The sequence below is a fragment of the Microcebus murinus genome, chromosome 7, assembly GCF_040939455.1.
Source record: "Microcebus murinus isolate Inina chromosome 7, M.murinus_Inina_mat1.0, whole genome shotgun sequence".
NCBI classification, from domain to species: domain Eukaryota; kingdom Metazoa; phylum Chordata; class Mammalia; order Primates; family Cheirogaleidae; genus Microcebus; species Microcebus murinus.
The window spans coordinates 35,175,453-35,193,401 of NC_134110.1; the positions used below are offsets into that span (position 1 = coordinate 35,175,453).

Sequence of the window (17,949 nt, forward strand, 5' to 3'; positions counted from 1 at the left end):
AGTACATTGTAACAGGCACCCACCACATGGTTTTTTACCCTTTACAATTGTATAAATTATCCCTGCAAATGTAGGATTTGGGGTCCTTTTTAAAAACAAAAATGGAGTTATATTTTATATATTTGTTCTCACTGAATACATCATCAACCTTTTCTAGATCAGTAGGTAAAGAGCAAACACATTTTTAATAGCTACAAAATATTTCATAGTGTGAATGAACCACAGTTGGTCCAATCATCCCTCCATTGATGGACATTAACAACAGTTTCACTACAAACAATGCTGTGAGAAATATCCTTTTATATAGATCCTTATGCATTGGTATTTTTATTTCTATTGAATATATTCCACTTGGTATTTTAAAAATTGTAATTTTAACTAAAGCAGAAGCTCAATACACAAATGGAGAATTGACAGTTATCTGGGTAAATCATGCATAAAATAGACTTATTTAAATATTTGTGGCTAGTTCATGAAAAGGAGTTTTCTTCCCCCATTCAAATCATCTGGCAAATTGTCTTGGTTGCATTTTTGCTTTATAGATACAGATATAACCCTATAAAATATGGCTTGATTATTAATTCCCAGCATAGAATTAAAGGAATGGGCTTCATAACAATGAATTGTTGATGCATTCACAAAGGTCTGATTGACATTTCTTAAGCTGTTTCACAAAAATATATTAATTACTTTTATATTCTCTTTGCTTATTTTTCCCTCCCTCTGCTGCCCCTTGTTCTTACCTACCCCAAATCTTAAGTGAAAGAAAGAAGAAAGTGAAGCCACCTAGGACTTTGATCACAGAAGATGGGAAAGTCCTGAATGTAAATGAACCCAAGTATGTGAGACCAAATAGAGACTTAAAGAAGCAAAATTCGTGGTATTAGTCAATTGTTGTTTCAATTGCAGGTTTGTTCTGCAAAGAATATACTGACTGCTCTTAAATTTGATGAGTCTAATAATAATGTCATTTTGTGCATATTTAAAAGCAAAACGTCTATTACGTTTTCAAGTGCATAATTTTCTTGGCATCCAGAAAATAATCTTGACATATGGAAATATTACTTATGTACCGCATGAAACTTTGGACCATATACAGTTTTGTCTGAAAATTGCCACTGCATCATTGTGTTTATGAATTTTTAAAACTTTGCCATGAAAGTGTGTTGAACTGGTTGAGAATATTGAAACACCCCTACGCATCTACTTTATACTCTGGAACATATCTACAAAATATTCAAGAGCTAAGGAAAGAAATTGATTTAAATACCTCAATGAATTTACAAGAGGAAAAATATTCAAACTGGAAATCCTCAAGTATAGTAATATCTGATCTACCCTTTCTGTCTGTGTAATGGTTTAACTAGAAAGCAGTCCAGAAAAGCCTTTTGCAGTCAAAATGTAGACCAAAAAGGCTATGGACTAAATCTCATTCACTTTGTTTTTTTACTCAAACCTATTTACTTTCATCATTTCAGTTGCTATGTCATTACCATGGTAAAGGCACTGCCTTGAATTATCCCCGAGCATTTATTCATCTGCACAGCAATCACGGGTGGTGGGCAGTATTTCTTCTTTATAGGTCCAGGACGTGAGCCTGAAAGAAGTGAAGTGATTGCCCAAGGTCACATTGCTAATAGGTGGTGTGTCTGACTTGCCCACGTTAACCCAGTTCTAGTGGTTTCCATGATCAAGTTGATAATCTCACCCTCCAACACACATGCACACACCTTCTTTATCCAGCAGACAGGAATGCAACACCAGGTACTAGGCTTGGCTCTGGGGAGATACAGCAGTAAATATGACAGATTTCTGCCCTCGTGAAGTTTAAAAATCTAGTGGAAAAACTGTCTCTCTTTAGCCTACAGCAGTGCTCAAGGATGACCCTTATAGCTCCATGTGCCTCTGCTAAGACCACCCCTTCTCTCACCACAGGGACCTGTGCCTAACCTGTGCCTAACACCAATTCCACTTCGGGAGATTCTTTGAAGAACTGACTGCCACTGCCTCCCCAACTGCCACCTCTTCCTGGCATGCCTCGGCCCTTCTTCCCTCCAGGTCATCTACCATCATCCAGAATCTTATTCTTATATGGCACTAATCCTATTAATTCTTTCCCTTTCCTCGGACCCCCACCCCTTCCACTGTGCTCTCTGGAGCTTGATCTTGGTCAGCCAAACCCAGATTCTCCTCCTTCCCTTCTCTCACTAACTGAATCTGAGGACCCACTTCTGATGCTACCCACCCTTCTTCCTCACCATACACCACAGAGCAGTTATATCCCATGGCTACTTTTAGTTCATTTCTCCTCTTCCTCTGCTGAAGCATAGGACATCTAAATACATGACCCCTACCCCTTCTTCTTGCAGTCCCCTCTATCACCCTGGTCAGCCCTCAACCCTCTGCCCCTCAGTTCTTTGAAAATCTTATCCCAAGGCTAGTGTCTCTCTCTGCCTCTCCTGCCATTGTCTTGGTAACTTCATCAAACACATTGGCGATCCACCCAAAGCCCTGGCCTCTCAGTTCCTCAACCAGCTCACTTCCAACCATCTTTTTCTCCACCTAAGCTCAGCCAGCCACACAATTTCATTTTCATTCCTAGATTACCCGCCATCAATATCTCTTCCACCTCTGGAATCTTTACCTCAAGTCTCTCACTGAGCACCATCTCTTATGTTCCTGGGGGACTACTTCCATTCCAACTATCCCGTGTCCCCATCAAGACCAGGAATTCATTCACGTTCTTCATGTTCTCTCACCCTGCTTTGGTTTTATGGTTCATCACGGAAATCAGTCCTTGGGAAATATCTTTAACTCTCTTGTCCTTTTCCCCTTCCATCACAAAATCCCAACCCTATTTAAATTTAGCACACTACCCACTCCTGGTCTGGTCTTCTCGCATGGCTGGAGGAAACTTTACCTCTACTTGCTGGTTGTACTGTCAATTCGTGGCCACAGATCTGAAATGGACTCTGACAATCTTCCTGTATTTTCTTGAGCAGTCCCTTCTCCCACTTTCCTGTAGGCTTCTGTCATCCCTTTTCCTCTCTCCTCACCTCCAGCACCCCTGATCCTTCCACGGTCTTAACTGAGGACCTTGTTTTTTATTTCGTAGAGAAAACAGAAGCAATCAGGAGTTGTCCTTTTCCTCCCAATAGCAATTAACCACCATGTCTGAGTCTGTCCTAAATACCCTCTTCTCTCCTGCTGCTCTTCTCTCCTGCTGCTCTTCCTATGAGAAGCCAGTCTTTGCTGGCATCTCAATCCAATTCCCTCTCCTATCAAGGACTTGGCTTCTCAGTTATCCCTGGTTTTCTGCATCATTTCTCTTCACTCTGCTGGATCAATCTCACCCACATACAAACAAACTATAAGAACCTCCATCTTAAAAGAAATAAAAACAATAACCTCCCTTTCCTAGTTTCCCTTCCAGCCTCAGGTCTATTTCCCTGTCCCCACTTAATAACCAAAATTCCCAATGGAGTTGTCTGCACTCAGTTTCCAATTTCATACTTCACACTCCTTCTTGGAACCACTTCTGTGTATTCATTCCATTATCCTGAAACTTATTTAGTCACATAATTTCTATATTCATTGTTTAAATCTCAGTCTCTGTCTTACTTGACTTGGCAGATTTGAATCAAATTGATCATTATTTTCCTTCTTAAAGCAATGTCTTTCTTTTGCTTCTGATTTTTCTACTACCTTACTGGCTGCTCATCTTTGTATACTTTGTTGGATCCTTTTTGTCTCCTGAGTACTCTAGAGTCAACTCCTCAGCTGTCTTCTCTTTTCACACTCACTCTTTAGGGATCGCACTGAATCCCATGGCTTTAAACACTATCTTTACATTGTGCACAACTGGATCCAACCTCTTCCCTGAGCTCAAGGCTTGCCTATTCAATTAGCTATGTGGCATCACTGTGTGGCTATAAAATAGTTACTGCAAACTTATCATGACTAAAACAGAACTCCTGATTTATTTCCCACTGTCCCCCATAGTATGCAGTATCTCAATGTTCTCCATCTCAGTAACAAGTTATACGCTCATTTGTTAAGACCAAAAACCTTGGATTCATTCTTGATTCTTTTCTCAATCATTTTATCAGTGAGCCCTATGAACTCCTCCTTCAACATTACCAAAATCCAGCTACTTCTCATTAACTCCATCACCACCACCTTAGAGCTAGCCACCACTACTTCTTGCCTGCACAGTTTCAACAGCTTGTTAATTAGTTCCCATGGTTCATCTTTTGGCCTCCTACAATCTATTTTACTCAGCTGTATAAAGAGAAAGGAAGAAAAGAAAGGACACACACACCCTTTCTTAATGAAAATTCCTGGGACGTGCCATACAACATTTTCCCTCACATGACCTCACCTAGCTGCAAGGGAGGCTGAAAAATGTAGCTTTTATTCTACATAGCCATGTGCCTAGTCAAAATCGTGGTTCCTATCACCATGGATAAAGGGGGAGCAGATAGTGGGCAATGAATAGCTGTCTCTGCTATAGAAAACCCCTCTGAAATTACATTTCAAGTGATATACAAAGGGAGAATTCAAGTTGACTGGCTGAAGAATTGGGAAATGAGCAATCAAGGCAGAGGGGACAGCACATAAAAAGGTTCCTGAGATGAGATTTAAAAATGCACAGGTCATTTGAGACACTGAAGAAGTCCCACATGGCTGGATTATTGGGAGCAATGAGATAGTGCCTACCACAAGCAGACATACTGCTGACAGTCAAATCTATCACTGACTTTACATTTTTCCAAACAATTTAGATTTTGTTCTTTAATATAGTTGGGTTATACATTTTGTGTTAATAGAATAATGTAATAAGTGAAATGCTCAAAAAAAATTGACCAGGTGATTCTGAGTATTATGTTGCTAGTATGTTGCTAATATGGAAGGTAGACCTAGGACTCAGCCTCAGACCAGGACTCAGTTGAAAGACTTAGGCCCTTGAAATCCTGCTATACAGCCTCATACAGCCTCTTCCCCAGCTATGCCAACCTCTTTGAACCTCCATTTCTTTATCTACAAAACAGACACAATGCACATTGTCTCAGCCGTTCACAGGGTGGTGGAAAGGTCCACAGTGAAAGGAGAAGAACCAAGATGGCAAAAACAAGGAGGAAGACAGGATTGTTTAAAACTTACAGAATAGAATGCTGGATAAGGCAGAAGCAAATATAACCTTTAGTTCTGTATAAATAATTCTGGTGTTTTATTAATAGTTTGCTTCCAGCAAACTCATATGAAGTGGAAAAGAAAACTTTAGCCACCAGATGTCTCTATCTCTGCACCAAAGCTAATTTTTTGTATGTAATTTACTTTAAGAGTCTCACATTTAAACAAGATAAACATAAATATTTTATTAATATGTTATAGATTTCTTTTGAAATTTTAAAATTAACATCCAACTTTTTTGTCCAACTACTAAAATAAGTGTGTCTTTGGAGATTATTATATAATTATTATCAAATTTACTTTTGACTATGTGATGGGATTATCTCTACAGTATCCTAAAGACATCTTTTTTCCCCCAATGTATTATTCCTAGACTTGAATTCTCTTTGAAAGATGATGAAAAACGTAACCAGATCATACTGGACCTTGCTGTCTATAGGTAAAGACATTTTATTATGTATTTATCTAATGACATTTCTGCCTGTTTTCATTCTCAGTAGCAATCTTCTGAGTTCTGAAACATTTTGAAATGGAATTTGGTTTGCTATGCAGTTAAATGAAGAAGTTTATTTTTTAATATAGAGAACTTACTGTAATCTTTTAAAACATGAAAATTGCATGGCTATGAACTGTGGAATAGCTAAGGCAGAGTTTAAATAATTCTTGAAGCCGTGCTATTTTCTAATGCTGGTACCATAAGGACCCCCTCTGTTCTTTGCTCTTAAACTCCTCTGTTTTCCCAGTACGCTTTGCTGTACCAACATCACGTGGGCAGCTTCTCTTCCCCAGTCCCAGCTTAGAAACCTTGGGGCACACCTGGCAGCTGCTTTGTCACCAGCAGGCGCTTCTTCCTGGCTGCTCCCTCAAGTCATCTTTATTCTAGTGGGGGGAGTGGCAAAGGCATCCTGCTTACTCCTCAGCCCACAGCCAGGCTAGTGTCCCACCCTTCTCCCTAAAACTCCGCAGCTTTAACACTCATACACTCAGTCTATACCACCTTCTGTCTTTCATTGTGGGAGTCACCTGCAGACACCAGGTCACTCTGCCTCATTCCAAGATTTTAGGTTCTAGCTCACTGTCCTGATATCCTTCTGATGTTCTCGGGGTCCACTTGCAACATCTTGGGGACTGCTTGCGTGTGCTTCCCTCTGTATCGCTCTCACCCTAGGTGTCCTTGTGGCTTGTTGCCTCTTGTCCTTCAGGCCGCCGTTCAGATGTCAACTTATTAAAAGAAGCCTCTCTACCCCACAGTCTGACATAAAGCAATTCCTACCTCTGCCCTAGAACTTCCTTCTATCTCTCCTTGATTTTTGGTTTCTCTGAATCAAAGTATAAATGTACTTGTATTCTTAAAATTTGTAGTCAAGGCAGGAACTTTGGTTTGTTTGTTCTTCCCTCTCTATATCTCCAGCACTTAAAACAGTGCCTGGCACCTGTTAGATACTCAATCCACACAAGAATGAATGAATGAATGAATGAATGAATGAATATTGACAGTGAGAGTATAACATTTTTCATGCATGAATTACAATAAAAGCCTTTCTCTTTTTAATGTTTTTTTTTATGTGCTCTATTTTATTTAATCTATCAGTAACCCTGGGAGGTGGAAGGGGTTGTTTTTCTATAATTACCCAAGGAAGATAAATTTTCAGAGGGTGAATCTTGTCAAAGGAAACAGTGATTGGAGGAGCCAGAACATAAACCCTCAGGTCTTTATTCAACTTTGCTTTTTTAATTGCAGTAAAATACACGTAACTTAAAATTCAACATTTCAACTATTTCAAAGTGTACAACTCAGTAACATTTCATAAATTCAGTGTTGTGCAACCATTATCACTGTCTAGTTCTATAACATTTTCATCATCCCAAAAGAAACCCCGTATTCATTAAGCAGTTACTCCCCATTCTCCCTCCCATGGCAATCAGTAATTTGCTTTCTGTCTCTATAGCTTTGCCTATTCTGGATATTTCATGGAAATGAACTCATTCAATAGGAGACCTTTGTGTCTGGCTTCTGTCACTTACCATAACGTCTTCAAGGCTTATCCATGTTGCGGCATGTATCAGAATTCCCTTCCTTTTTATGACCAAATAATATTCCATTGCTGGATACACCAAATTTTATCTATCCATTCACCAATTGATGGGCATTTGAATTGTTTCCACCTTGGCTCTTGTGAGTTGGGACCAGCCCTGCTGTCCCCTTCCTCCCTACACCAAGCTGTCTCAGATGAGTTGTCTGCCACACCACACCTCAGGTCAATTCCTGCCCACTTGCTGTCAGGTCACCTGCCCTTAAAAATCTTCTAGCCGTTCCCCAGCTAACTTCAAATCCTCTGTTCCTCTGTTCCAGCTCCCCAAGCTCTCCTTTCTGTTGTTTTTTAGTTAAACATTCACTGTTTCATCCATTTAAGCCCTTTCCATTTTTAGGCCTTATTTCTGGAGTTTAATGAATGCATGACCCTTTCAATTTTAGCTCTGTTGGCTGCTTCCTGTTCTGTCCTCAAATGGAAACTTTCCTCATCCCTACAAACACAAATTTTAAGGGGTAGTGATATTTCTCTTGTCTATATAGTAAGGTCTGTCCATTCCCATGATTCTGTCTAAACAAATTATGCTAAAATTCCTTGTTATTTTTATTGGCACATGGGTGTACACACGAAAGTTAAATTCATTCCTTCATGTATGCTTCTCACCCTTTATTCAACAAATATTCATAGACTACCTACGATGTGCTGGTTATGGGGAGACTGTAACTGGCATATTCTAAATACAGTCATGTTCTCTTGTCACAGCCCCATGTGGGGCACGTAATAAATAGCCAGGTCTCTAATGAGTCCTCACAAAGGGAGAAGAGTGCTGTCAAGGAAAGGGACAGCCTTTAGGGATGTGGAATAACAGTATATGTGAGGTCTGGTTGTTGGTGGTGCGAGAGTGGTCAGAGAAAGGTGGTGACATGAGCAATGAAAATTGAAGGATTAAAGTAGCTTGTTCTGCAACAAACCGACTGATTGTCTCAGGCAGAGAAAGGCCTGGCAGGTAAGGACAGATGAATGTGTCAGGAGGCCTGAACATGGAAAAGAATATGTAATCCATTAAAGTGATGGATATTACACATGATGTTTAGAAAACCTTATCTCTATTTTTATTATAAAACTTTTTATTCAATAATATATCATCATACTTTATTAACAATAGCACTATGTATGTATCTTCATAGCAATCTTAGGGGGTAGGCACTGTTATTATCCTCATTTTACAGATCAGGAAACTGAGGTCTAGAGAGGGTTAAGGATTGAGGTCCCAAGTAAAAAAGCAGGAAGGGGTGGAGACAATTCCTCGTATGTCTCTGTGACTCCAAAGCCTATGCCTTTAATCTTCATATTAGCTTATCTGCCTTAATGTTTGTGATTTTTGAATCAGCCCTGCATTTTCTACTGTTCACAATTTGTATTTTAAAAATATATAAAAATAGTTATTTGGCTAAATGCTTGATTTTATTGAGTGATGTGAAATATAAATCTTTTATTTGCTCATGAGTCAAGGAGAATAATTGCCACCTGATCTTGGGGTCAGTGCCATAAATGGAAGTCTTGCTTGTTCAGCAGGATGTGCCTTGGAGGGGAGAAGCAAGCGAGTCTTCCAGGGGAGATGGTATCAGGGCAGCTGCAGAACAGCTGCAGGGGACCCAGAGCCGCCAAGGAAGCAGGAGCTGGTGGTTTCAGGCCTCTCGCAGAGTAGATTCAGCATTCCTGGCTATTCAAGTCTTAGGGGCTTAAAATAAAATATTCATGAAAGAACATGGCAAGCTGTTTTTTGCAAACCTCTGGTGTTTCAGACCTCAGATATTTTTGTGTTAGGGGCAATCAATGCCAAGTGTACTTGTGGGTCTAAAAATGAAATTGCTGATATATTGAAATTGCTGATATATTTCCTTTGGTCTGGGGATTAATTTAAGACTACTTTTTAAGACCTGTTCAGCATGGAAATTTTAAACTTTCTTCATTTAAAATGGTCACGTAAGTGTGAACTTGTATTTGTACTTCTTTAAACTTAATGTTGAAAATGATAACACTGTGTGTGCTTAATTTTGAAGGTATATGGATACCTCTTTAATTGATGTCGACGTGCAACCAACGTATGTGCGAGTAATGGTCAAAGGCAAGGTAAGTGTAACCCTGTAGACTGTTACAGTTTCAAAAGGTAACCCTTGAACTAGGCTAGGTTGCCTTGATTTTTTGAAAAGTATTATGAACACAGAAAAAGAGAAACCCAATCAGAGTGCCGTTTTTTAGGCACATGGTTTTATGCCATTTATTACACAGCAGACATGGCTGCAGACCATTGTGTAGCTTGATAAAATTAATATTTTAAACCTGTGTCCAGCTTTTTCAAAGTTAATAACATGATCATATAGGTGGTAGCCTATGCATGATGTTAATAGTATATGCTTTCTAAATTGTCAATGATTTCCTTCATAGCAACTATAATTTTATCATTTTTAAAATGATATTTTTTGCTGATTCTGAGGATTCATATAGTTTAGCTTGAAGACTCAGGGTAAATATGTTGATGTTTTATAATAGGTTTTATTTATATTATAAATTACTCTTTAGCCATAAATGGACCCATGAGTGTTTCACTGTTTGTAATTGATGACTGTTCTTTAGACTATTTGTTAAAACAGGTAAAATAGTTCGTGGATATCAAGCATAGTTCATATATTATTTTTTTTCTTAATAAGTCTAAACACATTTCTTAACTGAATGGTGTATCCTGAATTTGTAATGAAAATACCTCTTGGAGTAACCTTCTCTTGTAACATGTCCCCATTCTTGATGACACCTCCTGCTTATTTTCAGCCATTTCAGCTTGTCCTTCCTGCAGAAGTCAAACCTGATAGCAGCTCTGCTAAAAGATCTCAGACAACGGGCCATTTGGTAATCTGCATGCCCAAGGTAGGTAATGTCATTTGGCTCAATTTCAAGGCCGGATGTGTTGGTTCCTGAAGGAACTTGATCTGTCAGAACTAACGATGACTTCTGATTAAGGTACTTTTTCAGTTGAGAGATCCAGAAAATCTACTCACACCAGCTGAGGTAGGACAACAAAGGCCTGTGAGAGCAAAGAGATGAGACAAGGATGTGGTTGGGGTCTGAGGTGGCTTATCCTTCCCTGAGAGAATTTAAAGAAATTAAACTTGAAACAATTATGGCTGGACACAGTGGCTCGCACCTGTGATTCTAGCATTTTGGGAGGCCAAGGTGGGAGGATCACTGGAGGCCAGGAGTTTGAGACCAGCCTGAACAACATAGTGAGACCTCATCTCTGCAAAAAATATGAAAAATTAGCTGGGCATGGTGGCACTTTCCTGTAGTCCTAGTTACTCGGGAGGCTGTGGTGGGAGAACTGCTTAAGCCCAGGAGTTTGAACTACGATCAAGCCACTGCACTCCAGCTTGGGCAACAGAGCGAGACCATGTCCCTAAATAATAATAATGATAATAATAATAATTTGTCTATATAGTGCATCTGGATTCCTCATTACAGGCCATATGAATGAGTTAGGACCAGGATGTTTTCTATTTAAGCTGCAGAAACATCAAATAAAACTGGCTTTAGCCATAAAGAAATGTTTCATTTCTTAAAACAATATAGGAGAAGGTAGGGAGGGCCCCAGGCAGGTAGGGTCAGGGTCTTTCTGATGTGTCAGCTTTGTCCTCACATTGGCTTCTTTCCATGAGATATGCATAAGTAGTAACTTGGGTACCATATTTTCTTCTTCTTACCTTGCTTGAAAAGAAAGAGAATCAGAGAAAGAGACACAGAGAAAGGATCTCTCCCATCACCATGGAATAAAAGTTCCTCTGCACTGATTAGTCCAATTTAGTTGAAGAGCCCATCAAGTCTTGACTAGCATAATTCTGAACAATTAAACCAATCTCTGGCCAAAGGGATGGTAGGACAGTCAGCCCTCTGTATCCCTCGGTTCGGCATCCATGGATTCAACCCAAACTACATCTGTATTGAACATGTACAGACTTTTTTTCTTGTTATGATTATCTAAACAAGACAGTATAACAATTACTTGCATAGCATTTACATTATATTAGGTATTTTAAGAAATACAGAGATTATTTAAAGCACACAAGAGGATGTGCATAGGTGACAAGCAATTACTGCACCATTTTATATCAGGGACATGAGCATCAGTGGATTTTGGTATCTGTGAGAGGTCCTGGAACCGATCCCCGGCAAATACTGAGAGACGACTATACTTTGATTGGTTTCTGCTAATCAGACCTCATCCCATGAGCTAGAGATGGGGTCGACTTTATCCAAGTCACTCTAATTTCAAAGGGGAAGACTAGATAAAGCAGTCAAAATGATGTTTTGCTGGTGGGGAATAAAAGAAGAATGAGGATAGGAGTGTCTGCTACAAAAAGTATAAACTTGATTAACCAGTAAGATTTTTGTAATGACTTAATAGTCTTGCATTTTCCTATAGCCAATTTCCAACAGATCGATGATAATCAATTATGTATTTTTACTCTGAGATAATAAAACAGCAGATACAATTTGTTGTCAAGCAGTAAAATAACAAACACCACTGTAAGAATCGCATTGTCCTTGGTGACCATAACAAATTAAGGAAATACTTCTGTAATAACTAGAATATCCTATAGGGAAATCTAAGTGATAACATAATTACTAAAGACATTTGCATGACACTATGATCAGCAGCCTTTTTTGTTGTAACTTCTAATTGAATAGCCAAAGATTAAATAGGAACTCTGCCATTTCCTAAAGGGAAATCAAGACATATGATTTTTGTACATTTTGCAGGATATCAGGTAATTGATGAGAACTTCTACTGTCACTGCTTCTGAATCTTAGATAAATGCAACATTATGTTTTCATTTTTGTTTTTATATCTGTCTAAATTTTTCACATTAAAAACACATGAAAACTTTAATAAATAGCTTATTAAGGAAAAAGCATTTTAGAAGTGCTTGGTTGAAGATGAGATAATTCATATAGAAGGACTGGGAATAGTTCTATTTTTTCTTCGTTAATAAACTATAAACGTTTTCCCTTGAGGGATATAGTTTTAAGATTTTAGACTACTATGTTAAAGTAACTATGTATAAATTCATCATCTTCTATCATTACTTCTTTTAAAAGGTAGAGAGTCAGAAAACAAACTTTAGAAAATAATTTCTTGCCAAAAATTAGTTGGTTTTCATTCATAAGTAGTTATTTGAAAGGACTGTGAAACTCAAACAACTAAAGATTTTTCTTAAAAATCATCAAAAGTTAAAAAACAAAACTCTAATTTCATTTATACTTACTATTAAAAATGTGTATTATGGAAAATTAACATCTTCATAATCCTATTGATTGAAACATTTTAAGTACTGAAATTTAACCCACTGAGTATATTCTGTATTAGTCTAGACTTACTATAATAACTTACTGTGAAATTGCACGAGTCTGACCTACATTATAATTATTGAAGAAAATTCTTGGAATTTTAAAGCATATTGTAAGAAAAATTGGCAAAGAATCTGTGACATATAAAATATTATCTCATGTATATTATCTCATGTATTATTATATAATATGTATCACATATTACATGTAATATGTATATATTATATATATATTTTCTTCTTCTTCTTTTTTTTTTTTTTTAATTTTTCCTTTTCCACTGTGCAACCCGCTTCAGTGCCAGGAGCCTATGGGCACAGGCCAGGCAATGGTTCGGGGCCACAGTTTGCTCTGGCATGGGATACTATGAGAGGCCCAGGGGGACAGAACTGCCATAAATCCAAACCCATGCACTTATATATTTTATATATCACAGTTTCATTATCAATTTTTCTGATATATATGTGCGTGATTCATGTAATGTTAACCAATTTTTCCAATACATACATATGTACATATACCCATATACATATATGCCAAATGGAATATTATTCATCCCTAAAAATGAATGAGATCTTTCCATTTGTCAAAAAGTGGATGAGCCTGAATGACATTATGCTAAATGAAATAAGGCAGATACAGAAAGAAAAATATTGCATGATGTCACTTGTATGAGGAATCTTAAAAAGAAATTCAAATATACAGAGATAGAGAACAAAACAGTGTTTGCCAGGGACCAGGGGGTTGGGGGATAAAATCGGGAGATGTAGGTCAGAGGATACAAGCCAATATGTAGAATGAACAAGTCTAGAGATCTATTGTAAACGTGGGGACTATATGTCATAAAGTTGTTCTGTATTTAGGGTTCATGCTAAATGACCAGAGTTTAGCTATTCAGGCCACACACAAAAAAAATGGGAAAAATGGGTAACTATGTGAGATGATAGATATGTTAATTTACTTCACTTTTTACTGTCTATGTGTGTTCCAAAACATCATGCTGTATACCTTAACTATACACAATAAAATTAATTTTTTTAAAAGAAAATTATGTAATTAGGATACTTTTGGCTCTTAATAACAGAAAACCCTGATTCAATGTGGTTTAAATAATAAAGAAAAATATATTACCTGACCTACCTAAAAAAAAAAGAATCAGGTACACACTTAGGTACAATTTCAATTCATTCATAGTATGGTATTGTCAACACATCCAGTAATATTTAGTACTTCTAGCAATATCTATTAATGAAAGAGTCCTTAGACAGTCCACTTGCTTAAGGCTTCTTGGGCATGGCTCTGGGTAAAATTAAAATAAATAAATAGGTACTACAGTAATAGGGTATTGGGCAGGTGGGAGGGGGGAGGGGGGCGGGTATATACATACATAAGGAGTGAGATGTGCACCATCTGGGGGATGGTCATGATGGAGACTCAGACTTTTGGGGGGAGGGGACGAAATGGGCATTTATTGAAACCTTAAAATCTGTACCCCCATAATATGCTGAAATAAAAAAAAAGTAATAAAAAAATAATAAAATAAATAAAATAAATAAATAAAATAGTTCTTAGTAGTTTTTAATATTGGGATACTCTAAATCAATTAAAAGAATATCAAATTTGTTTTTTAGCAGTTCCCTCTCTGTGACAGTATTTGTAAAGAATACTGTGAAGGGCTGACCTATTTGATTGTGCCTGTGCATGTGATGAGTATATGTTTATTTTTGGAAATTCAATGATGTACTTTGTATACATTTTCTAGGGGCACAACATTTGTCATTGAACCCACAAAGTGCTATGATATTTCTTATTAGATATTTCATTCAGCATTTTTTCATGATGTCAAATTGATATTTTCTCTTTTCTCACCCCTCATCAGGCTGGATCTACAGACTTGGTGCTGACCAATAGGCAAGTTTTATCAGTCTAAGTCTGTCCCCTGGCACATGGGTCATGGCTATATTCTATGCTGCTGACATGTCAGCTAGTGAGTCTAGCTTAGCTCCTTATTCCGGGATGCTTCACCTCATGCTAGCTTTGCAAACCTAGATGCTTCCAACATGCACCACCTAGGGCATTATACACAATGGACTTATGCAGTACTCAAATACACAATTCCTAGCATGCAGATGGGACTCCTGTCTCCGTTCTCCAACTTTATAGCTTAATGTGCGGGTATCCACATATCCCAGAAAGCCATCTCCCACTATACTTCATCTACCATTTTATCAGGGCTGGCTATCTAGGCTAGAAGTAGCAAGTGGGGCAGTAGATGAAGAGGTACTCTGGCCATATCATAAAGGCAGCATCAGGCAATGGAGGTTCATAAAAAATCGGTGCGCCTGCATAGGGCACTTGCCAAGAGGGCGGTTTGCAGGACTGGAAGTTGCTCTGGGTGAGTCAGTGAGTATGTGGTAAGTGAATGTGAAGGTCTGGCACTACTGTACACTACTGTAGACTTTATAAACACCATACGCTTATGCTATACTAAATTTATTTTTTAAAAGTTATTTTCTTCAATAACAAATCAACTTTAGCTTACTAAATTTTTTTACTTTAGAAACATTTTTTATTCTTTTGACTTTTGATTCTTTCATAATAACACCAAGCTTAAAACACAAACATATTACAGCTGTACAAAAATATATTCTTTCTTTATATCCTCATTCTGTAAGCTTTTTTCTATTTTTAATTTTAATTTTTTTTTATTTTTTAAACTTCATTAAAACTAAGACACAAACACATATATTAACCTAGAACTACACAGGGTCAGGATCATCAATATCACTGTCTTCTATCTCTACATCTGGTTCCACTGAAAGGTCTTCAGGGGCAATAACGCTTATGGAGCTGTTATATTCTATTTTTTTTATATACATAGAAGGAGTATACTCTAAAATAATGATAAAAAGCATGGCATAGTAAATACATAAACCAATAACATAGTCGTTTATTCTCACCATCAAGTATTATATACTGTATCTAATGGTATACGCTATACGACTGGCAATGCAGTAAGTTTGTTTACAAATGGCGTCACCACAAGCACTGAGTAATGTGCTGTGCTGCATGACAGCTACAATTACGAGGCAATAGGAAATTTTCAGCTCTATTATAATCTTAGGGGATCACTATCGAATATGTGGTCCATTTTTTACCAAAACATCGTTGTGTGGCACATGACTCTATATGTATACCAGACCAAGTCATTTTTCCCATTTCATTCAGAGTTAAAATTTCCTGATAACCTGTCTCTCCACACCCCTGTTATCTCTCTGACATCATCTTCTACCATTTCATCCTCTGTAGTCATTCCAGCCACATTGACCTCCTTGCTATTTCACAAACATGACAAGCATCTTTCTAGTCCAGGACCTGTGCAGCTGCTGTTCCCTCTACTGGAATGTCCTTCCCCAGATGTCCTCATAATTTGCTCTCTTATCTCTTTCAGGTTTCTGTCCAAGTGTCATTATATCAATGAGGCCTTTTCTGATACATGTATTTTAAAAAACATCTCCTCCCCTACCTACCCCAGCATTCTATATCCCCTATTCCCTTTTCCTAATTTTTCTTCATAGAACTTATCATCAACAACAGTCTAAATATTTAATTGTTTATTTCTTTTTCTGTTCTCCCCAAGAAGAATGTAAACTTCATGAGAACAGGGATTTTTTTTTTTTTTTTTTTTTGAGACAGAGTCTCGCTTTGTTTCCCAGGCTAGAGTGAGTGCTGTGGCGTCAGCCTAGCTCACAGCAACCTCAAACTCCTGGGCTCAAGCAATCCTCCTGCCTCAGCCTCCCGAGTAGCTGGGACTACAGGCATGCGCCACCATGCCCGGTCAATTTTATCTATATATATTAGTTGGCCAATTAATTTCTATTTTTAGTAGAGACGGGGTCTCGCTCTTGCTCAGGCTGGTTTCGGACTCCTGACCTTGAGCAGTCCGCCCGCCTCGGCCTCCCAGAGAGTTAGGATTACAAGCGTGAGCCACTGCGCCCGGCCAAGAGAACAGGGATTTTTGTCTATTCTTGTCACTGGCACCTAGAACAGAGCCTGGAAAAGAGTGGATGTTCAATAAACTTTTGTGGAATGAGTGAATACATTAAATGCATCTTTAAAATACTTTTTAATATATACAACATGCATCACCCTTGAATTATTCTCCCTCCCAACCATTGCCTGATTGTTTTTCCATGTACATTATTCCAAGTTAATTTTAAAAAGAGTTTATCAAATTCTGCCTCCAAAAAGAACATTGGAGTTTTTATTGCCATGGTTGTATAGGTAGTGAAAAGAAATATTAATAATTAAAGGAATAGGCTCTGGAGCCAGTGAACTTGAGTTAAATCACAATATTTCACTCAGCAGCTATGTGACCTTGGCAAATTATTAATCTTTCTATGACTCATATCCTTCATCCATAAATTTATATTAATAATAATTCAAACCTCAAAAGATTGTTTTGATGATTATGTAAATTAATATCAATAAAGTACTAGAACAGCTCTTGGGACATACTACATACTACATTAATGTTTGCTGCTAATTAATATTACTCATTATTAGTAATTCATATTATTAAATAATTAACACTAACTGCTATTCATTAATATTGTTTTATAAAAATTGAGATTGCACTGAATTTATAGATTGTACTAGGAATGAATTGATACATATGCATTATCCAAATTGGATATCCGGTAATGCATTTTTCCATTATTACTTTTATTTTATGTCTCTCAGAGGGTTTTTTTTTTTTGGTAGTTTTCTTTCTATAGTTGCTACACATTTTCTAAAGTTTATTTTAGATATCATTTGTATGATTTTAGTTTCTATTTTGGGTGGGATTATCCCCTATCACATTTTCTAAGAGTTATGCTTGGCCTTCAGTCTGTTTATTTAAATGTGTAATCAGACTAAGTTATATGTACATAAATAATCTTTTCATCATCACCCTGGAGATATTTGGCATATGATCTCACCACAGTCCAACTTAACAAGATTTAACTAAAATTTTGCATTCATTGAGAGGCTTGTTGACTTGCATCAAATCATTAAATTAAATTCCCATCCAGATTCTCAATTGACAAGTTACAGGAACACTCCAAGAATATGCTTCATGATTTCCTTTGGGTGTTCTTTCAGAATAATTAACTGAGATTAAGGAAGTTGCCATCCAAACCGAGCAGCAAAATATATTTACCACTTCAGTTGGCGAACATCTTGCTTGATTTGCTTATACTGAGCACAGGAGGTGAAGGTCACATATTAAGGTCGATAAAACAGACCATCCTTTTAAAAATGGTCTCAGACTCCCTTCTCCTTA

General features: G+C 37.5%; 1 protein-coding gene and 1 non-coding gene across 2 annotated transcripts in view; one reads left to right on the forward strand and one right to left on the reverse strand.

Moving 5' to 3' along the window:
- Positions 1 to 17,949, forward strand: part of DNAAF11 (dynein axonemal assembly factor 11) — an 84,239-nt gene that overhangs the window by 38,212 nt on the left and 28,078 nt on the right. Inside the window, exons 7-10 of the mRNA XM_012785419.3 lie at positions 761 to 838; positions 5,567 to 5,632; positions 9,290 to 9,359; positions 10,056 to 10,151. Coding sequence (XP_012640873.2) covers positions 761 to 838; positions 5,567 to 5,632; positions 9,290 to 9,359; positions 10,056 to 10,151 — 310 coding nt within the window. The remainder of the gene's footprint in view (positions 1 to 760; positions 839 to 5,566; positions 5,633 to 9,289; positions 9,360 to 10,055; positions 10,152 to 17,949) is intronic.
- On the reverse strand, positions 12,902 to 13,035 carry LOC142872220 (small nucleolar RNA SNORA42/SNORA80 family). The gene has a single exon (XR_012920436.1). It is a non-coding gene; the product is annotated as a small nucleolar RNA SNORA42/SNORA80 family (small nucleolar RNA).